Consider the following 22,744-nt stretch of genomic DNA (forward strand, 5'->3'; position numbering starts at 1 on the left):
ATCTTCACGAGGTTGGACAGGGCCATACTATCTCTATCTCTCCTAGTACTAAGCAGGTTTCTAAATATGTATCTATATGTGTTAGCCTTGTTAAGGATCACTTTATAACTCTGTAGACTGGGTTATCCTGAGTAACTGTGGGGTACCAAATTCACTGCATTACAGGCTTTCCCTTGGCCATTGACAACTTATCTTCTATGCTGCTTGTGTCACCTTCGAACAGTCCCCTCTCCTCGCCAGTGCAGATTAGACGAGGCTGGGACTGCTTTAACTACAATCCCCAGCTATATGCACCATTGGTGTGTGAATTATGTGCGATATACGAGTCCGCTGCAAACAGCACAGACGAGGCTCGGATTGTTCGAACTACAATCCCCAGCCGTATTGAACTACATTTCCCAGAATCCACAGGGACTATTTGACACAAAGTGCAGGAATAATATTCGATATAGGAGCGCATTCCAAACGAGGCAGGGATCATCTTCAACTACAATCCCCAGCCTCTCTTACCTATATTCCACAGAGGTAAAATGTCATAGACGAGCTATGGGAGTGCAAATCAACAGTATATGAGCCATTTTGCCCGCCACATCCAGTCACCTCTAACCTGGTGTCAGAAGTGGCCAGACTCCGTTCCCTAAGAGCTAAGAGCCCCTAGCTCCTTGTGGCTGATCATCCCCCGTGCAGTATAACATGCCTCATGTATTCTCCTAGGGTCATTGCCGCCAATGTCGACAGCTAGCTCCTTGCTGCTGATCAGCCCCACGAGCACCACAACATGATTCATTCATTCGTTTTGGGTCATTGTAGCCTAGAGATATGGCGAGTTCCTTGCTGCTGATCAGCCCCACACACAGTATAACATGCCTCATAGTATAACACACCTCATGCCTCATTGCAGCTTGTGTTGACAGCTTCTTTTGAAATAATTCCATTTGCGCTCTCTGACTTCTGGCTATTACAAGGCTATGCTAATAAGTGTTTATGCATTACTGGGTGACCCAAGATAGACTCTTTCACTCTCCTTTGAGTTTAAGTATTATTTCCAACCTGGCTAACACATGTTTTTTACGACAACCACTTTTCTAATGCAAGCTGTTTTTGCGCTGTGCATACTGAATATTGGGCGCATAGCACTATACAATGCACAGACATGACCAGCTCCCTTTGGATAAATTGCATTTCCTTTGCTTAGTATCCTGTTTAAGATGCAATGGCTCAGCGTATCACACCGCTTCAGCATCTGCCTGGTGTTGGAATGTTGCAAATACACTTAGATGCGGTCCTTGGAGTTTACAAATCTGTACAAATTTCACACCTGCTTAGTCATCTATTTGGAAAGCTGCATTCCTTTCCTTTTTTCTTTTCTTTCCTACTCCCTCCTATATTGCTGAATAGGGTTGAGAGTACCCTGAGCCACACGGCAGAGCCCCAGTTGAGGCACTACACCAGACGATTGCGGGTAAGCCTCGCCTATGGTTGCATGCAAGCCTTTTTTGATACATGTAGCACTTGATCCTGTTGTGTTTCACCCAACTGTGGTAATGGTTTTGCTTTGTGTGTCAAGCATGGGTGGATCATACTTCACTATGTCAGGTAGGGGAGTGGCTTAGATTCCACTTCCTACCCCCACTTGAAACTATAACCTATTATTTGAGATTATATATATATATATATATATATATATATATATATATATATATTACCTACTGGCGGTCGCCAGTAGGTATATATAGTTAGGATTTTTTCTCTATGGGATTTTTGAAAATTCTATGTCTAATAACTTTGGCGTTTGTGGACGGAATTGGCTGAAATTTTCAGGAAAATGGAACATTTTGTTTCTGAGCAGCCCCTGACAATTTGGGGGGGTTTCATCAAGGGGGGCCGAGAAAAAAGGGGGGTCCCAAAACGCGTTTTTCCCATGTTAATTTCCATAGGGCGGTTGGCCTCACTTTTAGCTCGAACGGCTGAATGGATTTGCACGAAACTTGGCAAAATTGTAGGGACTGTTAGCCCGATGTGCCTTTGCTAGGTCTCAATATATGTGCTCCAGTGGATTTTGAGTAATTTAGGTTCAAAAAAAGATATATATCTGGGCGGAGCCTAACCACACATCTGATCTGATTGGCTGTCAGCACTTCATCCAAGAAGTGTTGGCAGCCATCTTGGGACCAATATACATGATAGCACCTCATTAAAAAGCATTGTAGTTAATAGAGGTTTTTAGGACTTTAGTTACATTATAAATCATTTGTTGATGGTACCATACTCGTTTTAGGAATTGTGGTGGGTTCCAAGGTGATTTTACCATGTGAAAAAACCTTCTGCTGTGATATCATGAATATTGTTTGAAAGAAAACTAATATCTCATGATTTTCCCACAGTGGTTTGTAAGGGGATCTATAAGCTAAACTGAAAGCATATTTTCTGTAAATTCACATTATCTTTCTCAGTCATGTGAAAATGAAGTCTGACATTCTCAGTAAAACATGTACATCCAACAAGGACAGAGACTGTCAGTTGATTCCTTTGTGTTCTACTGCAGCCTCCTAGAGTGTTCTAAAGAACAACTAGAGCGCTAACAGTCCTACTTATTACAAAGGTATGGCACACCTGAAGCCATCTTGATTGGAATAAAGTGGTAACTCTTAAAACATTTAATTTAAAAAGAAACAACATGAGGGGGTATATTTTGCCATAGAAAGTATGATTAGTGCTGCAGAATGAAAAATTAGGGCACATTTTGAGTGCCTTCTCAAATCCTTTTCTATTTCATTAAAACATTCTGACATGCAGTCTCCCAAAATGGCCACCAGAGACAAAAGAGCCCAAATGTAGCCCAAATATCACCCAGATGTAGCCCAAGTATAGCCCAATGACAGAATGTCCCAGAGTGTTCTAAAGAACAACTAGAGCGCTAACAGTCCTACTTATTACAAAGGTATGGCACACCTGAAGCCATCTTGATTGGAATAAAGTGGTAACTCTTAAAACATTTAATTTAAAAAGGAACAAAATGAGGGGGTATATTATGCAATAGAAGGTATTATTAGTGCTGCAGAAAGAAAAATTAGGGCACATTTTGAGTGACTTTTCAAATCCTCTTCTATTTCATTAAAAAATTCTGACATGCAGTCTCCCAAAATGGCCACCAGAGACAAAAGAGCCCAAATGTAGCCCAAATATCACCCAGATGTAGCCCAAGTATAGCCCAATGACAGAATGTCCCAGAGTGTTCTAAAGAACAACTAGAGCGCTAACAGTCCTACTTATTACAAAGGTATGGCACACCTGAAGCCATCTTGATTGGAATAAAGTGGTAACTCTTAAACCACTTAATTTAAAAAGGAACAAAATGAGGGGGTATTTTTTGCCATATGAATTATGATTAGTGCTGCAGAAAGAAAAATTAGGGCACATTTTGAGTGACTTCTCAAACCCTCTTCAATTTCATTAAAAAATTCTGACATACAGTCTCCCAAGATGGCCACCAGAGACAAAAGAGCCTAAATGTAGCCCAAATATCACCCAGAAGTACCCCAAGTATAGCCCAATGACAGAATGTCCCAGAGTGTTCTAAAGAACAACTAGAGCGCTAACAGTCTTATTTTTGACAAAAGTATGGCACACCAGAAGCCATCTTGATTGGAAGGAAGTGGTAAGTCTGAAAACACTCAATTTAAAAAGGAACAACATGAGGGGGTTAATTTTGCCATAGAAAGTATGATTAGTGCTTCAGAAAGAAAAATTAGGGATCATTTTGAGTGACTTCTCAAATCCTCTTCTATTTCATTAAAAAAATTCTGACATGCAGACTGAAACATGCACTTTGAATACCAGCAGCAGACGTCCCTGGTGAGCAGTAGCTTTACTACAGTGATCTAATGTGCAACTAGAGTGCTAACATTCAGAATTTATGGCAAATGTGTGACACATCTGAATGCCTTCTTGATGGAACCAAAGTAAACAAGCATTGAAAATGCAATAGAGTTCGCCCTTGTTTAAGTTAAAGCCATTCTGTTTGTAATGAGGTGGCTTTTTAGCTTTGCTTTTATTAGTGTTTTTTCAACTTTCATGTAAATAACATGCATCTGTATGCATATAAGTATATGTATGCATGCATTTATGTTTGTATTTATATAGATATACAGATGATATATGTTTATATATGTATGTATATATATATATTCACTGAAAAAACCATAGGTTATAGACCATATATAGTTAGGAATTAGCATTTACAAAACCTTGAAAATTCACTGAAAAAACCATAGGTTATAGACCATATATAGTTAGGAATTAGCATTTACAAAACCTTGAAAATTCACTGAAAAAACCATAGGTTATAGACCATATATAGTTAGGAATTCGCATTTACAAAACCTTATTTTACTCACACAAAACCATTGAAATTTCATATATAGTTAGTTGCACTAACTATATATCGCGCACCCGCAATCCACTGCTGATGATGTCACATATTACATCATTCATGACATGGTCAGTGACATCACTGATGACATCTCAAATGACATCACTGATGACATCACTGATGACAACATCCAGTGACTGTATGTTTCTGTAAAGTTAAAATATGTCTTACATATTGAAGAATGAGTGGATGTATAAGTGTCTGGATGAAGGATTTAGTAGGTGCATGACTGACTGTATGAGTGAGTGATTAAATGTGTCTCACTGAGTGCATGGGTTAGTGACTAAACTGTCTTAATTTGTGCATCATTATGTCTGTTGTTCTGTAAACTGTTGCATGTGTTGATAAGTAGCTATATGAGTAACTATATGGGTTATTGATTGGTTGCCCAAGTATTTGTATGGGAAACTGAGTGTGTGTGTGGGTGGCTGGGAGGTGTATGACTCTGTGCATAGATGTGTGAGCAGTTGATTCACTAGATGTATGGTTTCAAAAGTGCATGTGGAAACAGCTGTATGGGCGGTTGACTGTGTGCATGAGTGTATTGGTGAGTGAATGGATATCTCAGTGCTACATGTCAAAGTAAGTACATATGTAAAACACAGTACATGTGAGAGTTGACATATATAAATAACTGTGCATAAGAGTCAGTGAATGTGTGAGTGGCTGTATGGATCATTGTGAACTTGTATCAGGGATTGTATAAGAGAGTAAATATGTGTTAGTATATGTTTGAATAAGTAAAGTTTGTATAACTGTATAGTTGAGGAAATGGAGGTGTGATTGATTCTTTGCATGACTGACTAGGTGTGTGAGTAACTCCATGGATGAGTGACAGTCTGTGAGTGTCTGTTTACACTGATTGTATCTAAGGTTATATTAGAGTCTGAAGAGGTTCATCGTATTATCACATGAATGATATCATCAGTGATGTGATCAGTAATGTCAAATGAGATGTCATCAGTGATGTCATCAGTGATGTCATTTGAGATGTCATCAGTGATGTCATCAGTGATGTCACTGACCATGTCATGAATGATGTAATATGTGACATCATCAGCAGTGGATTGCGGGTGCGCGATATATAGTTAGTGCAACTAACTATATATGGAATTTCAATGGTTTTGTGTGAGTAAAATAAGGTTTTGTAAATGCGAATTCCTAACTATATATGGTCTATAACCTATGGTTTTTTCAGTGAATATATATATATATATATTTTTTTTTTTTCCACCAAGATAATCCTGTTACGAAAGGCACAACTTTGCACAGCTGGTGCGAGCTGCAGGGACGGACTTTCCCTGTTAACCAAACGATCACCACCAAAGTAAACTCGCACTCCACCAGGGTTATATTTCATGCAGGTTTATTTTCAACAGCATGTCATAACAACATGCTGTCTCTAACCAACGCGTTTCAATCCTCAGATCTTGGTCACGGTTACAAACATTTGTCCCTCCTTAGTTTCACCATTATATACCAGGAAGTCATAATCACATTATAATGATGCATTATGGTACTGGTAGTTACTTAGACTTTTTATAATGTCATTACTTTTCATATTCACAGTGTTGAAACATTGCAATAATTTACTGGTACTGGTCAGTATACCTGTGTTTAAAGTTTCACATTTATAAACTTATTGACAGTATTGCTAATTCTCTAAGTGAGTTGAAGCATATTGAGTACTATTATTACTAACTTGGCATTTTTTGGCCGCACTTATTTTGCCACGCATTGCATAGATATTATAATCAAAAGATTATCTCTTAGTGAGTTTAAATGCCTGATTACATGCACCATCTTTATATAAGGTCAGGTCAGCATTTTTATAAAGATTCAATAAGCATTCTACATTTAGGACTAAGTGTCCATGTTCTGTGATTTTTTGTACAGGTTATACTATATGACCCACAAGTATCTAATTGTTTGACCAGAGAATTATTTAAAAGATGATAACAGCTCATCATAGGTGCACATAAAGTTCCTCATCGCCATTTAACCCCCCAGGGATCTTAGTTTTAAAACGAATGATCAGTCTCGATTCCAAGCGACGTAGAGTCATCAATCTGTTGCCACCTCTTTCTTTTAGTGGTACAGTTGCTAGTCCACTGTACGTGATATCCTTCCATGTCCTTTTTTCCTTTTTGTGATGTGTTTGCATGTGTTTGGCCATGGCATAACTTAAATATATATATATATATATATATATATATATATATATATATATATAGTTTTGCAGGTGATTGCCAGTGAATTCCTATCTTGGACTCACAGAAGACCACTGGACAGTTGTGTAACATATTCCACTGTCCCCATATACTCCCATTGTTCAGCACGACTACGTAGCAGAAGCAGTATCATTGTAGGTCCTCACAAATGCTGCAACTCCTCGTCTCAGGATTATTAGCAGAAACATGTTGACCCACATCAGTGACACACACTTGCAGGTTGAATTTTTCCTGCAGTGTCCTTAGTGTTTAATCCTGACCCAGGGGTGCACAAATAAAGTGGTTCGCATACCCTGTAGCCACTTTTAATTACCACCCCTTTTTGTCGCACGCTCTGCTTTCCTCACCACCCTCCACTGATTAAAGGGTATTTATTATACTGCTGTGCTCCTCTCTCTCAGTGAGAGGGTTGAAGCCCGCACCGTGACTAGGCAGCATGGTGATGGGCGGTTCCGGATGGTGAATCATGCCACCTATGATGGGTGAGGTAAATTGTCCTTTAAAAGGAATACTCCATTTGAGCAACGCTAACGTGGTTATTGTCTTACCCTTTTCAGACCCAGGGGTTCTTTTTTTGTAATTTACGATTGTTGACAGCAGCTGAGAAATCCAGCAGTATCACGATGCAGGAGCCATCTTTACCGGAGGTCAAGAGGGCATCGTCTGATCTGAAGCCAGACTGGTAGTCGTACAGGAGATGGTTAGAATTGATGTGGTCTTGGAGTTGAACATAAAGCTTTCGAGCTGAAATTGACTACTGAGACTGCGCCTGCTGCAGAGGGTGTGGTTATTGCGTTGAAACAATCGAACATGTAATCTGTTTGTGCCCTCTTTAATGCCCCCTCAGAAGGAAGCATTTGCACATGTTTTAACAGACTGATAGTTAGGTCGATTAAGGCTGCAATGAATGAGTTTTATTGTAATGGTTTTCATTAACCCTTCAATACATTTTTGATTGATTGAATATGGAGTTGTCCATGGTAACCTGAAACCGCTTGGTGTAAGTGCTCTCTATAAATAATTTTAACATAACATAACAACATGCAAATCCACAAATCACCACCAAACTATTCAATGTCTCCTCTCAGCTCACTCTCCCCCATTACAGCAAATGCTCGCTTGCACTCCCTCCCATTCAGGGATGGACCAATGCCAGATTTCCAGGATCCCCAGACAATCTAAAATCAGAATCATTCACATAGTTGATAGTTATCATAAAACTCTGAAGTAATTGCTGCCTTCAACGGCCTGACGTGTACCTTATTAGTTACTACTACTTGAGGAGTTGTTTTGAATAATGACAAACGCACCTGGGTTGTTTGCCAGGACCATTCAAATACATTTTCAGGCAGGTATACATTTTCTTACACAATGGTTGTTTCTACTCACTGAAGCCAAGTAGTTGCCTTCCCAAGATCTCTGCAGACCAAGATCTGCCCGTGGACCCTTCAGCGTTTCCATGGCGGCAACCTTCGCCCTGACCTGGGGCAGGTCAGCAGGAGGGATGCTTTTGATAAGCTGATAGGCTCTCCACCTAAAGAGAAGAAGAGGCATACAGTCAGTCTGGAATTGCTGCTCTGTTAAATGGGACAAAATTGTCAAAGACTCTGGGTAGATCAATGGTCTCAAGATCCTTATTGTGGGATCGCACATATCCCCTAAAAACCTGCTTACAAACTAAAAGGAGCCCCCCTCAGCAAACACAGCCGAGCACATTTGGTATCTCAGATACTCACTGAAAGGGAGGCCGCCCTCAGTCAGGGATCCAGCTTTGCAGAACACATAAGCCGAAGCTGCCCATCTACTAGTAAGAAAAGCAACTCTACTGCTCATAAACTACCTACAACAAGACCGCAACGCTCCCAGTCAGTCATCCCAAGTACGAGACTAACCAATACACGTGCCAATATTGTAAATCTACCACTAAAACCAATTTGTGAGGACAACTGATCTGGTAAAGAACACCACTACAGGTCAAACAAATTAAATGAAGCTGCCCATTACCTACTATGGTTAACAGCTCTACGGGTCATATACATTCACGCCTAAAAGGAACTTCATTTATGGGAACTAATAAGCCCATGTGTTTCAAATGTATTAACCTTTACACCTATGGCGGGTCTTGCAGTGGTAATCTTGCGAAAAGGCACCAAAAGTAGGCTGAAATATGAATGGGAAAGACCTTTATTTGCGAAGGCGCCGGCAGCTCTCCATCAAGGATAAAGACTGTGCCGGCATTACAAACTGTTATATCGCAGCGCGAGCCCAGCATTATACCGTGGTCTAGCTCTACACTCACCAGAGCAACAAAAAGAATATGAAGAAAATAGATATCTACAGGGTGAAAACATTACGGAATTCTGATCCGTACAAGAGTCTACCCATGGCTGCCAGTCCTAATTTCCTACACTCTGCCAGTAAATTAACACCACAAACTTTTCCAATGCATCTCAACAATGAACTCTAGTAACGATGCACAGTTCTAGACAGGAGTAGGTGGCGCTACCAGAATCCATGGCAACACCATCACACCTCCTGCAGTGACGACAGAGAGCGACATATAAGTGCCCACATGTGCACTGACCTCAGTTTATTAACAATGATTTCTGTGCCCTCAGACATGGATCGACTGACAATTTAAGAAGCTGACAATGGGGGAAGTCCAGCCTGGAACCTTATTATCTACAGGAAGGCCACTCCTAAGAAAGTAGAGGTGGGTGTGTAGTGGGTAATGTGCAGTTAATAGGGTAGACCGCAGAAAGCAAGACACCAAAGGTAAGGAACTTTTTCTTCTGATGCATACATCGAACTGCAAAATCTTCTTCTTTTAAATCAATACCATACTAGTCCTCTTCACCCCCAAAGTGAGCGGGTCTGAGGAATGGACTTTATCCAAGTACATCCTGCAGGAACAAGAGTGCACAATGACCATTCCTGCGGTCCTGAGAGTAGATACAGTTGTGCCTTTGAGAGGTTATGCACAGACCCTCATGAAGCAACATGGCAAATGTGTGAAACCAAAACAGCGCTATCTGATAAGATCCGTTTCTAGACTGCCTTTCCTTTCTCTGCACTGACAAATAGTTCATCATTCACCCAGTGCTCCCTAGTACCAACAATTTAGAAGCTCAGGGTCCAACCTGTACAGCTCCTACACCTCCTTATAGGGATTTGGTGAAGACGAGAATGTAGGTAGATGCTGGGCTGCCACACATGAAAAGGCAACACCACTTTTCGGAAGAAAGGATGCTAGTATCTGAAGAACCAACATGTCTGGGAAGGGGAAATGTGTAGTACGGTGCTTCAAAGACAAACCCTGCAATTCACAGATGCAACGTAGAAGTTATGACTATGAAAAAAAAATGTATCCTATGGGTCAGAGGTGACAGTGCTCCACTGTGCATAGGTTCAAACGGTACACATGTCAAAAAGGCAAGGGCCAAATACAGGTCCAACAGCAGAATAATAGGAGCGGAGGGAAACATGTATGAACACCCTTTCATTAAATGCGTACAAATTAGTTACTTTATTTTTTTTTAAAGTCTAATCAGGCAAACAATGAAATGCTAAAATGGCAAATAAGCATTCTGTAACTGTGCCCCTACCAAAGCCTTACTAGGCCAGAGACAAAACAAATGAAAGAACATCAGACAGCTGGGCTTGAAGAGGATAGACTTGTCTGTTCTCACATTATGTAAAAAACGTAGCCAGAGTAGATGGAACTTTGTAGGTTGACAGTGATCAGCCAAAATCCCTTTCACCACATCTGGTGGATGGCCAAAGCCACTCGGTTGACTCCGCTCAATCTCCATGCCGCATGGAGATATAGATTGCAGAGCTCGGGTGCAGAACTATGCCCTTCCGTTGGGACAGCCTGTCCTTCTGAAGAAGCAGTCAAAGCGTAGGGAAGATGCTCAGATCCAGCAGGGTGGCGTACTAGACTCCAATGCGGAGTACAAGGCTAGCAAGATTATATGCGCCCAGTCTCTCCATACCTTCTTTAGGGCAAGTGGGAACAGTAGAAGACACAGGAATGTATAAAAGAGGTTGGAATCCCACTGAAGATGGAATAAGTTTCTTAGATGGTTTAAGAGAAAATTCCAGGGTGCAAAAAGCGTAACATTAAGTGTTGCAGGTGGCGGCGGGAAAAAATATACCCCAGCAAATAAAGACATCCTGAGCCAGATACGGGAACAAATGCACTCTTGATTCGTATGATAACACCTGCTGAGTTAGCCCACCCTGATTTAGGAAACCTGCCAGGTGACTGACTGTCAAAGAAATTCCAGGGGGATCCGACCACCACCATAGCGTCATAGCCTCTAGGTAGAGGGCCAGGAACCCTACACATACCTACCTGTTGCAGTACCATATGACAGGCGTTTTTTTCGCTATAAACTAGAATGACCTGTCCCTGATGGAGGGCTGGTAGGCCATGAGAGACAGATAGGTGGCACATTGCAGCAAATGGTTTATATAGTGAGGTCCATGTGGTCAGAAGCCTCTAATTTCTACCTTGTTCAGTGGACCTGCCCAGCTCAGTGACTAAGCCATTGTCGCTACTGTGAACTCTGGATGGGCATGGTAGAAAAGTCTGCTGCATGTCAGGTTGACACCCGTGATCCGCCACTGAAGGACCCGGCTGCCTCTTCTGATTTATGAATGGAGTCCGAGACACCTGTACCAATGGGCATAAGGCATCAGCAGTATGCACACAGCCAGGAGATAAAGACACCTCACAACCGTTGACGCCGGAACAAGGCCTGAGCTCAAAACATTGGGATCATAGCTGAATGTGCCGGACTTGAGACACAGGTGGAAAGGCTTTCAAAGCGCCTGTGTCCAGGATGTATACATCTTCTAAAGGGATAGATGGATACATTCCCTATCAAGGGGATGCTCTACACAGGCAGCAAATGGGATTTTGGTTCATAGATTGACAACCCCAGAGTGGACAGTAACAAAACTGCTGTTTCCAAGCGGTTCAACACTGACTGGCCCAACTTCACAGGCAATCGCCAAGGTACAGGAATTCATGTAATACATGCTTGCAACGATGAGCTATGACCACCAACATCATCTTCATGAACACCCTGGAGCGAAGGGAAGATTGAAGGACAGACAGTAAATTGGAAGTATTCTGACCCCCAATACAACCCGGAGGCAGTGCCTCCGGGACTGTAGAATTGGCACTTTAAAGATTCATCCTGCAAGTCCAAGGACACTATTCAGTCCCTGGAATCCAAGAGTATAAGAATCTGGGCCAACATTAGCACCTTGAACGAGCTCTTCCGGAGGGTGGCACTCAGAAGCATGAGCCCTAATATACATCTCAATTCCCCCCCCCCCCCCCATCCTTCGTGTGAACCAAGAAATATTAGTAGTAGCATCCTGTGTCCCTCTCCAGCTCAGGTACCACCATGATTACACCCTTGTCATACTGTGTCTGAACCAACTGGGCTTGACTGATGGCATGCTCTGCTAAGGTCTGTCCACAAACTGGGGACATGTGGGAGATGTCAACAAAAGGGCAATGGCGTAACCAAACAGAACAATTTGGTCAAACAGAACACTGGTCCGTAGTAACTACACTCTGGCTGGGTAGGCCAAATCCAATTCTGCCCCTTACTTGTCCCATATGACCCTTGAAAGGAGAAGTAAAGTGGCTTGGTGGTTACTGCAGCTGGTTAGGAACAGAATGAGGACTGCCGCATCTACAAATGGCCTTGGTCTCTACCACCATCTCTTCCCTCTGGAGCTACGAAAAGTCTGGCTACGTTGCTGGAAAGGTAGTGCGGGCTGCCTCTGGCAGTAGGCAAGGCCCCATGTGTACTGCCAGAGCTTCTGGTACTGTTGGTTGAATTGGGGAGCAAGTAGGTAGTAGCCCCAGGGAGCCGGCCATAAAACTTAAATTGTTCCAGCATCGGATTTGCCTTTGCTCCAAAGAGTCTGACTATGTCAAATAGCATATCCATCAATGATATCTAGAAATCTCAAGCTAACCTGGTAGCACACATCTAAGCATATTTTCTGTCAATGGCGCAGGTGCCTGTAGCAATAGCAGCACACTCTGTGGTGTCCAGACTGACCCGAAGGATGTATTTGACCACATCCTGATCGCAATGTACAATTTGAGCAAAGGAAGCTCGAAAGACCTCAGGGAGAATAAGCAAGATCTCGCTCCCCATGTCCCGAGAGGTACATTGCATTCAGAGTACGCAGGGCAAAGCTGGAGTTGAAAAAAAGCTTTTATACAGAGCGCCAGTCAGTCTTCTTGAATTCTCTATCTTGAGGAGCAGTAGAGAAAGCATGAGGGTTCCCGTTGCTTGATAAAGCTTAAACAATGAGGCTCTATGGAGTTGGATGTTGCATCATAGCTCGCTTCAATGAGGTGGTCTACGGCGCTGAGCAATCGGGCATCTGCTAGCAGGTGCAGGAAAGTTTAGACTAGTTTGCCATAAAGCCTCAATCAGTGCTTCATTAAATGACAATAAGTGCTCAGTAGTTGATGGTCTTACCTGCATGATTTCTGTCATGAATTTTGCCATGGTGTTAACACAGGTAATTATAAATAAGGAACCTCTGCAGCTCTGCATTCATCGATCTAAAAGGATGCATGTTTTTCATTTGCGAGTCCCAAAGGAGATTTCAGTTTGGTTTCAAGCCTGGTGTACAAATCACTGGCATTCACAAGGTCAAAGTAGAGGTCTACCTTCTCATCATCATAATCAATCTGTTGGAGCCCCGAAACCACATCGAAGTGCATTCCCTTGAGAACTACCTCCAGATTGTAAAACCGTATACTCGGAGCATTTTCGAATGTAGGAAAAAAGTTTACCAAGCAAATGCTCCACTAGGCAAAGATACCCTGTGCCATCTCTGGTTGTAAACGCCACGTGTGGTCAGTAAGTTGAGTTCATCCGACCTGCTGTTGAGGAATCCTGCTAGATCACTGACCACCCAGGAAGCTCCTGTGAATTGCCAGCCAGCTCCACAACATCTAGGCACAGCCCTCGTCACCCTGCACGGTCTTGCTTGCTGCAGTACCATTTGGAAGTTGGTCCATTAGCAACTGAATTAACCTTCCCCTGATAGACGGCAATAAACCCTTGAGAGACAGCTGGATGGCAGCAGCTCAAGTAGGTTTGTGTGGTGGCACTGGTCCACCAGAGACCTCTGATCTCCACATCAACCAGGTGGCCTCTCCAGCCTCGAGACAATGCATCGGTCAACATTGTGATCTCTACAGGAGGTAAGGAAAACAGCCTGACTAATGCCAGATTGGCATCAGCCATTCCCCACTAAAGTTCCCTAACCACTTCATTGAAGATACAAATCTTCCCCTGAGACATGGCCCACCACTGCCAGGCCCAACAGAGACTCAAATTCCACTGAAGGCCAACATGTGCCACTGATCATGAGGCACTTGCAGGATTTGCAAAGCTAGTAGAGCAAAAACCTCAGAACGACGAGAGCTGGAACAGTGGCAGGTAATCCAAGATCAGTGGAACCTAATTCACCTGTGGCAGCTTGTCATCAAGGTATGGGAATATATGTATCCTTGATCTGCAAATATGGGCTGCAACCATTGACATGGTATGTCTGTAAGTATGACTGAAATACAGGTTGGTGAAGTGAAGGTGTCGGCTCACAGAAACAAGTGGGGATACTTCCTGTGTGTCATACGTACTGACACATGAAAGTACGCATCCTACAGAATCAGTGACACCATACAATCCCGCTCCTTGTCGGCCTCCAAAATCATCAGGAAGCATTGGTTGTAGGGCTTGGAGTCGTATGTGGAACTCGGACATCACAGACTGATATCATGTGGGTCACATCACAGACAAACATCATGTGGGTCTGTAACCAACATCTTTTAGTATCACACGCGACACAGTTTGAAGCCTGTCGTCGACGGGGGAGACATCCGTTCACACTGACAAAAGTTTAGAAAGGAAAGCTTTGGCAAAAGATAGAAACCGAAATTGGTAGGAGTGGAGTTCTGGATCCAGGCATAAGGGCAATGGAAAAAAAGGAACTCACATCAGTGTACAAGGGTGGTGTCTGTACACAGCTCTGTGTCAGTGTCTAGAGGTTAGACAGAGGACAGTGGAGGCACCTACAGGCACATAGGAGCTACTGCAAGAGTTTATGGATTCTATTGGCACCTGTAGCTAGAAGTATCTATTAGAAAGGACTTTACAGGAACCACTGTGCAGAGGAAACCCTAAAGTGGGAAACTGGCCACTGGAGTACAAACTATGAGACTGTAATGGTGGGAGATTACTAATATTATTGCAGTCCAGTAATATGGACCTTAAGGTGGAGATGTGACTGACTCTGCTTAAGGCCATTTTCAGGACACTAAGATGGGCACCTGGTTGACATTAAGGAGGCCAACTTTCAAGACCCAGAAATAAGGAAATGTCTGACACCACTGGATTAAAGGACTCTATGGAGGAAATAACTGAAACAGTTAGAACACGGGCCCAAACAACTAGTTGTGGGAGGTGGCTGGCAGCACTCGAACAGTGACCTCGAAATCCTAGAGTGGTGACCTGAATTCCACTACTGGAGTTAAGGACTCAAGACTTTTAGAGAGAGTCTGGCTAACGCTACTAGAGTACAGAATGTAAGGCACTAAGGTGGAGACCTGACTAACACTTTTGGAGCACAGAGCCCAAAACTCTAAGGTGGAAACCTTACTGACACTATTCCCCTACCAACTGAGGAATTTGATGTTTGGACCTGACAATGCTACACGGCAGGATTCAAGATCGAAAAAGTGGGGTCTTGGCCTATACTACTGCACCGAATGCCTACAGACTGGAGGGTGGAATACCTGACAGACACTACTGAAGAACAGACCTCGAGGCCCAAAATTAAACAGCAGGACTGATTGCGTCAGAGCATATAACCCAAAAGTGGGGGTTAGATTTAAAACAGTGGAGCATAGGTCCAGAAGCACTTAGGTGGGAGATATTCCACATTACCAGGCCACAGATCCTTGATCCCCCCCCACCCCGCCCCTCCACCCCTTAGATAAGGCAAGGCTGATATAATGGAGCAGAGGCCTCAAGAGCGGTGGTCATCAATTTACGTGGTGGGCTCCCACAAAACCTAAAAGGATGTGCAGAGGATGAGCGTGTTGCTGCAAGGAGGTCTGCAGCTTCCTCATCAGCTTAAAAAATGTAGCTAAAAATAAACAGAATTATGCATATGTGCTTGGCAAACAATTTTTAAATCAAACAGCCAAACGTTAATGCAATTTCTAAAATATTAACTATGCTAATGTGAGAAAAAAAAAGAATAAAAGATTTGGTTCTTGTAAAATGTTCTTGAATTGTATACACCCTATATCTACCCAGTTAACACCTTAAACAATATAGCTTCTTTACGTACAACAAATGTTTCCAAAATGATAATTTTATATACAAGATGTATTGTAAGAAAAAAAAAGATTCCTACACAAGATGTATTGTAAGAAAAAAACAGCCAAAATAGAGAATTGTTTTACACCTTTTCTTTCAAGATGCATACTTCCTGATTCCAATCTCGCTTGTAATGTTGGCTCTTATATAGTTCTACCATGCATGTATTTATTGTGATAAGTTGAACAATATTACAGACATTTTTTGTCTACATCGCTTAAAGGAAATGTCCTGAAGCTCCACTACAATATTTTGGCTTGTTCACAATATTTAACAAGTAAGATAACTGTGAGAAAATATTGTATCGTTATGGGCTCCCAAACCAAATTATTTAACTATAAGGGGCTCAGCATTTAAAAGTTTGAAGTTAAAGACCACTGGTCTCAAGCCTAGATCAGCTTAGGATTTTAAGCAGCTAAACTTTGCTGACATTAACTCCAACTGGCAATAAACTTTCGGTAAAACTCAGGAAAAATGTAAAAATACTCTTCGCCTAAAGGTATTTTTAAGTTTTGTTTTCCTATTTACCAACATTCCAACTAGAACATCTGGGAAGCTTACTTCATCCTAAGGAAGCACCATTCCTGATCCTATGGGAAAGATAAAGGGCAGCATCTCTTTTCCTTACCTGTGGTAAATCGCCTGCAATGCCTCCTCAAACCGACGCAGCACTTTGGGTGGGGTCGGCCACTTTACGTGCTTCCCATAGTCCCGGGCGGTACGTACATTGCCGAAGCGTCGGTTGACTTCACGGATGTAGGACTTCACCTTGTAGCGGCGGTAGTAGCGGATGATTGTGAGGGCAGCCTTGGTTTTCTTGTAGCGGGCGCGGGCCAGGGCACCCCTCCAAACCTGTAGATGAATGCAGAGAGAGTTCAATGGCGAGTGGTGCTTTAACTTACTCTCCAATAAGCATTTTTGGAACACTGGGAAGCCCGTAACCATGACTGAATGGTGTTACAAATGTTGTTTTGCTACTAAACATTCAAACTTGGCTTCAGACTACACATATTACCATTTCCAGACACTCATCTTTGTCGAATTCAACTCAAGAGAAAACAAAAGTAAGTTCACGGAGCTGATGTAGCGTTGCAAAAGTGGATACCATGGATGGCTATTGAAATGATAAGCTGAAATATGGGATGACGATTCAATGGAAGTATACTTGGATGATACAGTGCAACACAGTAGGATTTAACAGAGCTGCTGGAAGGTAGTAGGATTCAAGAGATGTCTATGGGGCTGATGTAGAGGAACATAATAGGATTAAAGATTATGTCTATGTGGTTGATGTGCTGAAGAATGGGAGGATTTAATGTAAACTTGTAGAGCTGAGGTGGTGAAGCTCGACAACATGCCATGAATGTTTATGGGACCGATGAGACAGAATGTGAGAGATGACTAAATGTACATTTACGGGACTGAGGAACATAATAGGATTAAAGATTATGTCTATGTGGTTGATGTGCTGAAGAATGGGAGGATTTAATGTAAACTTGTAGAGCTGAGGTGGTGAAGCTCGACAACATGCCATGAATGTTTATGGGACCGATGAGACAGAATGTGAGAGATGACTAAATGTACATTTACGGGACTGAGGAACATAATAGGATTAAAGATTATGTCTATGTGGTTGATGTGCTGAAGAATGGGAGGATTTAATGTAAACTTGTAGAGCTGAGGTGGCGAAGCTCGACAACATGCCATGAATGTTTATGGGACCGATGAGACAGAATGTGAGAGATGACTAAATGTACATTTACGGGACTGAGGAACATAATAGGATTAAAGATTATGTCTATGTGGTTGATGTGCTGAAGAATGGGAGGATTTAATGTAAACTTGTAGAGCTGAGGTGGCGAAGCTCGACAACATGCCATGAATGTTTATGGGACCGATGAGACAGAATGTGAGAGATGACTAAATGTACATTTACGGGACTGATGTGGTGGATCCAATAAGTCTATATGGAAAGTAGAAGATTCTGTAGTAGTCTAGGAGGCTCTTGTGGGGAAATGTAGTATTCAATAGAAGCCTATCGACCTGATGTGATGAAGCATGGAAGGATTCAATGCAGGCAGAGGTGGTGAAGCACTTGTACATTACAAGAAGGTTTACAAGGCTAATGAGATAGAATGTGGGAGGATGAATCAATGTATATTTATGGGGCTTATGTGGTGGACCCAATGAAAGTCTACATGGAAAGTGAAAGATTCCATAGACATCTAGGGGGTTCCTGTACATAGTAGGATTCAACAAAGTCTGTGGAGCAGATATGATGAAGAAAGAGAGGATTCAATGGAAGCGTGTGGGGCTGTGGTTGTGGACTGCACTCCATGGAAATGTACAGGTCTTATGAAATAGTATGTTGGAGGACGATTCGATGGATATTTTTGGGGCTGGTGTGGTTGAGTGTGTACAGCTGATGTCATGGAGAGTAGAAAGATTCAATGCAAGTCTATGGGCTGGCACTGCACAGAAGGATCCATTAAAAGTCTACATGGCGGATGTCATGGAGCGTCGAAAGATTCAATGGAAGTCTAGTGGGCTTGTGTGCTGCAGCCTGGGAGGACTGGATAGAAGGGTGTGGAACTGACTGATGAGGCAAAGCACAGCAAGCTTCAACTGACATTTATGGGGCTAACGTGGTGGAACGCGTAAGGATTAAGCACACATAAATCCATGAATTTCAGGTGCTGGAACCTTGGAGGTTGCAATGGAAGTCGATGAGGCTGAACTGATGGAACAATGTACGATTCTATTGAGGTCAACGGGCAGATATGGGGGTGTTTTGGAGGTTTCAATGGAAATCTATGTGACTGGTAAGGCAAAGCGCTGGAGGATTCAATGGAAGTCTATATATTTATTAAGTTAAGCTGTGCAACGTTTACCATGAGGGCTCCCTGGCACTGAAATAAACTGTGAGCCTTGTCCTATAAACGATCTCATATTTAATTTCTGCCTTAACTTCTTCTAAAGAATGAGCCTGGTGCAGCTTTTCATAGGCAAAGTTTTCAACAGCTGACTTCTTGGAGTTTGGCACAGTCACCTGCAGGGCGGCTCCACATCAAAGTCCTCAACTAGCTGGATAGATGTAAGAAGCATAGATCTTTATGCTTTATTTGACCCTGAACTGGCACCCAAAGTAGCTGGCATCAAGCACTTTGGATGTAATCCCTCTTCTTTAGCCTGAACAATGCTCGCCTGGCTGTCTCTGCATATGCACTTTATGTTTGATATGGAAGAGTACAGAAGGATTAATCAGACGTCTACAGGGCTGATGACGTGGAATGTACAAGTATTCATTTCATCTCTTTGGGGGATGTCCTTCAGGACATAGTGCGAGGCATTAAATGACAGCACGGGAGAGGGTCTGTCTGACTCTGAGACTGCCTCAACTTGAAAAGAGCATCCTCTGGGTGAGATGTTTCAGACCCAGGCATGTCCTCAGCACTATCTGCAGAAGAAATAGTACAAAGAATAAGCAGGTACACAGGAGGTCACACTGTAGGGCACTAGGGGATTTCACTTCATGTCCTTGAACTACCATATGCCACACAAACCAGAAATGGACAAACAGCAAGGATCCTGGGGAGCAGGACTGCACTGCACCATTCCTGCAATCTGAAGCTTGAACCACTCCGCAAATTGCAGCCCTCTGCTATGAGAATGATGCACAAATTTCAAGGTCGCAAAGCATTTGCTGCGTTTGCTCAGCGACTGGTTTGCAATCTGGGTCTTGTTTTCCACTGTAGCTGATGCACTGATCCGTCACAGTGCAAAATGGTCTTTCGGTAGGATTCGCAGAATCCTGTCCAATAATTTTAATGAGGCAAATTGTTTGTGAAACCTACCAAAATACAGAATGCAGGGGATAAATGCCTGCAAAGGTAGGTTCTCAGACAACCATACCTAAATTCCAGACCACAAAATAGCATCTTTGTATTGCAAGTACAGGAATTGAAAGCAGAAAAAATATTCTCATGATGTGAAGAAAATTGTGGGGAGCATGAAGCTAGCCACAATATGCTCCTCCCAGTGAACACAACCTGCACTGACAAAATGGAAAGTGTCCCTCATGGACAACTTTCATTTTTGTAAACGGATGCCTCTACATTTCGGGTGTTGGTAAGCAATCAATGTTTTGCAATTACAACCCATTGTTACATACATTAGGATTTTTTGGGGTGGGGACACCCATTGCACGCCACTTTTCATACTGGTTTTTTCACTTTGACTCACAGACATTTTAAACAAACTGTCCTGATTGTGCCTTTTATTTAATGTGACTTTGTCTTTTGTAGGTGCAAAGCCTGTGATATTGCCAGCTACAGGGTAGGTGACCACAATGTCCAGTAGTACATCAGGCCCTACACCTTGAAGGCATTCTAGTAGCAAATATCACAGCACATATAAGTACAGGCAGATCTACAACCTACATGTAACAACAGTTTTGCAGCTTGTAGCTATTGTACGTCTTACACATTCACAAGTGACTCACTCAGCCTCCCCGTGTGGTACGGTAAAGCAAAGATGATTTTACTGTTCCTACATGTAGATCCACATTACTGTACACATGCTAATGCAGAGGAAAAAAACATAATCGGGCGACATCGCAGTATGGGGCATTGTAGGCTTATAGGAGATGTCACAGCTACTGGCCTTCTGAACTGGGCCAACCTCCAACTCCCTCCTCGTCGGCCAAAACACTTGGAGTCACCGTGGACTGTTATCTTTCACTGAAAGCACAGGTAGGCCAGGTGGGGTATACACCTGTTACAACGCATTTTTTACAACGCACTACCACTACAACGCAGGCATTACAACGCATACCATTACAACGCATTGCGCTGGGGGGCGCTCTAGGATAGGGAATAAGTATAATTTACTATCCAACACCTTCCCTAGGGTCCACGGGGACTGGAGTTAGAATAGTAAATTATACTTACCACTATCCAGCACCTCAAAGCGCTATGCGTTGTAACGGTATGCGTTGTAAATACCGCGTTGTAATGGTATGCGGAGTAAAAGTATGCGTTGTAACGTCATACATCCCCAGGTGGTCTCCAAGTGTTTCTTCAAGCTAAAAAAAATCCGGAAGGTCCGTCGTCTACTTACGCCCGAGGCAATCACCCAGGTTGAGATCTCCACTGTCCTGTCCCATCTGGACTACGCGAATGCCATCTATCTAGGTCTTCCCAACTACCTATCTAAACGCCTCCAGATGGTACAGAACCATGCAGCGAGGCTAATCCTGAATCAACCGAGGCGACAGGCAGCTACTCCCCTACTTAGGAAACTGCATTGGCTTCCAGTCACCCAGCGCTGTGCCTTTAAAACTGGATGTATAATATTCAAATCCCTTTACTGCAAAAGCCCCAAATTTATCAATCAACTAATTTCCAGATACACTCCATCTCGAAACCTACGCTCACTCCATCTGAGCCTCCTGCAGACGCCCTCTTTCAAACTTAAGCGCGCTGGAGGCCGTAGGTTCGCCACACTTGCCCCCTGCTTGTGGAACACCTTTCCTCTGGAGATCCGGAATTGTCAAGACCTTCTCTCTTTCCGGAAAGCCTTGAAGATCTGGCTCTTCAGACAAGCATTTCAATAACTCTCTTCTCTTCATCTATGTTCATGTTACTGTCGATCGCAGCGCCAAGAAACCAATCGGTGACAGTGCGCTTAATAAATATTTTAATAACATAACATAACATAACACAGCGAGTCATTTGAAATAGGCTCAGAATTTTAACATAGGAAAAAAATATAATTTCCGAGCCCAAACCCATCTGAGGTAGAACTACACAAGGCACAAGTAATTATAAAATGTACACTGCAAAACAGTGTAACAAACCCCAAAATGAAGAGGCATGCACTTTGCACTGCCTACATATTCTCCAGTTGTATCTGTTTTCTCTTCATTTCTGATTTGGTTCTGTTCAGTGCCAAAAAAGTAAATCAACAGGCCGCCATTGGTAAATGTGCAGAAACTACATTATGAAAATATCACAATATTTTAAATTCTAAACAAGCGAGTGCTGAACATCACAGATCTGAAAAAAAAGTATTCAGGGAGGGTCAAATGCACAATAAAATAATCGGTCGCATATTCAGCCGAATAGCTGCTAAAAGAAAAGCTTCAGTGCTTCACTTCCCCTTGTCATTTCCATTGAAAATGAGTTTGTGACGTTACCCTGCGGCCCCTCCCCGCAGTCCCACATCATGACGTCAGGTTCTAGAAGTACAGTATGCCTCTGTCTTGCCCAGCATTTACTCCTGGAGAAATCTGAATTTTTCTGGAATAACCCTGAAGGAATAACCCTGTACTCCTTTCATCCACTGTGTACACCTTTATGTAACTGGCTTGTCCGCACAGGACAGTTTGTTTAAAATGAAACAGGCACCATTCTAGTCGTCGATCTCTTTACTAGCACAGCTCCATGTGTTTTTGCAATAAGTGATCTGGTTACCAAATCAGAAAGCCCATCTGTAGAGGCTGACCCTAAAAGGGTGCCCCCCTGAATGCATCGCTCCTCATCTTGTTAACTATTACATCGTGCACCGCCAAACTGAAATGTCTCGAGGCACTGAAACGCGTAAGCTGGTGTTATGTAGCTCTCTGCGTTTGTTTCATCACAGTAAAT

General features: G+C 42.7%; 1 protein-coding gene across 2 annotated transcripts in view; it reads right to left on the bottom strand.

The window, feature by feature from the left end:
* MYO1D (myosin ID) overlaps positions 1 to 22,744 on the bottom strand; it is a 512,976-nt gene that overhangs the window by 165,339 nt on the left and 324,893 nt on the right. For both annotated transcript variants that reach the window (XM_086923844.1, XM_086923845.1), the window contains exons 17-18: positions 16,726 to 16,949; positions 8,053 to 8,197 (exon numbers count right to left, since the gene is read on the bottom strand). In XM_086923844.1, coding sequence (XP_086779970.1) covers positions 8,053 to 8,197; positions 16,726 to 16,949 — 369 coding nt within the window. The remainder of the gene's footprint in view (positions 1 to 8,052; positions 8,198 to 16,725; positions 16,950 to 22,744) is intronic.

Source organism: Lissotriton vulgaris, chromosome 5 (genome assembly GCF_964263255.1).
Source record: "Lissotriton vulgaris chromosome 5, aLisVul1.2, whole genome shotgun sequence".
Taxonomy (NCBI): Eukaryota; Metazoa; Chordata; class Amphibia; order Caudata; family Salamandridae; genus Lissotriton; species Lissotriton vulgaris.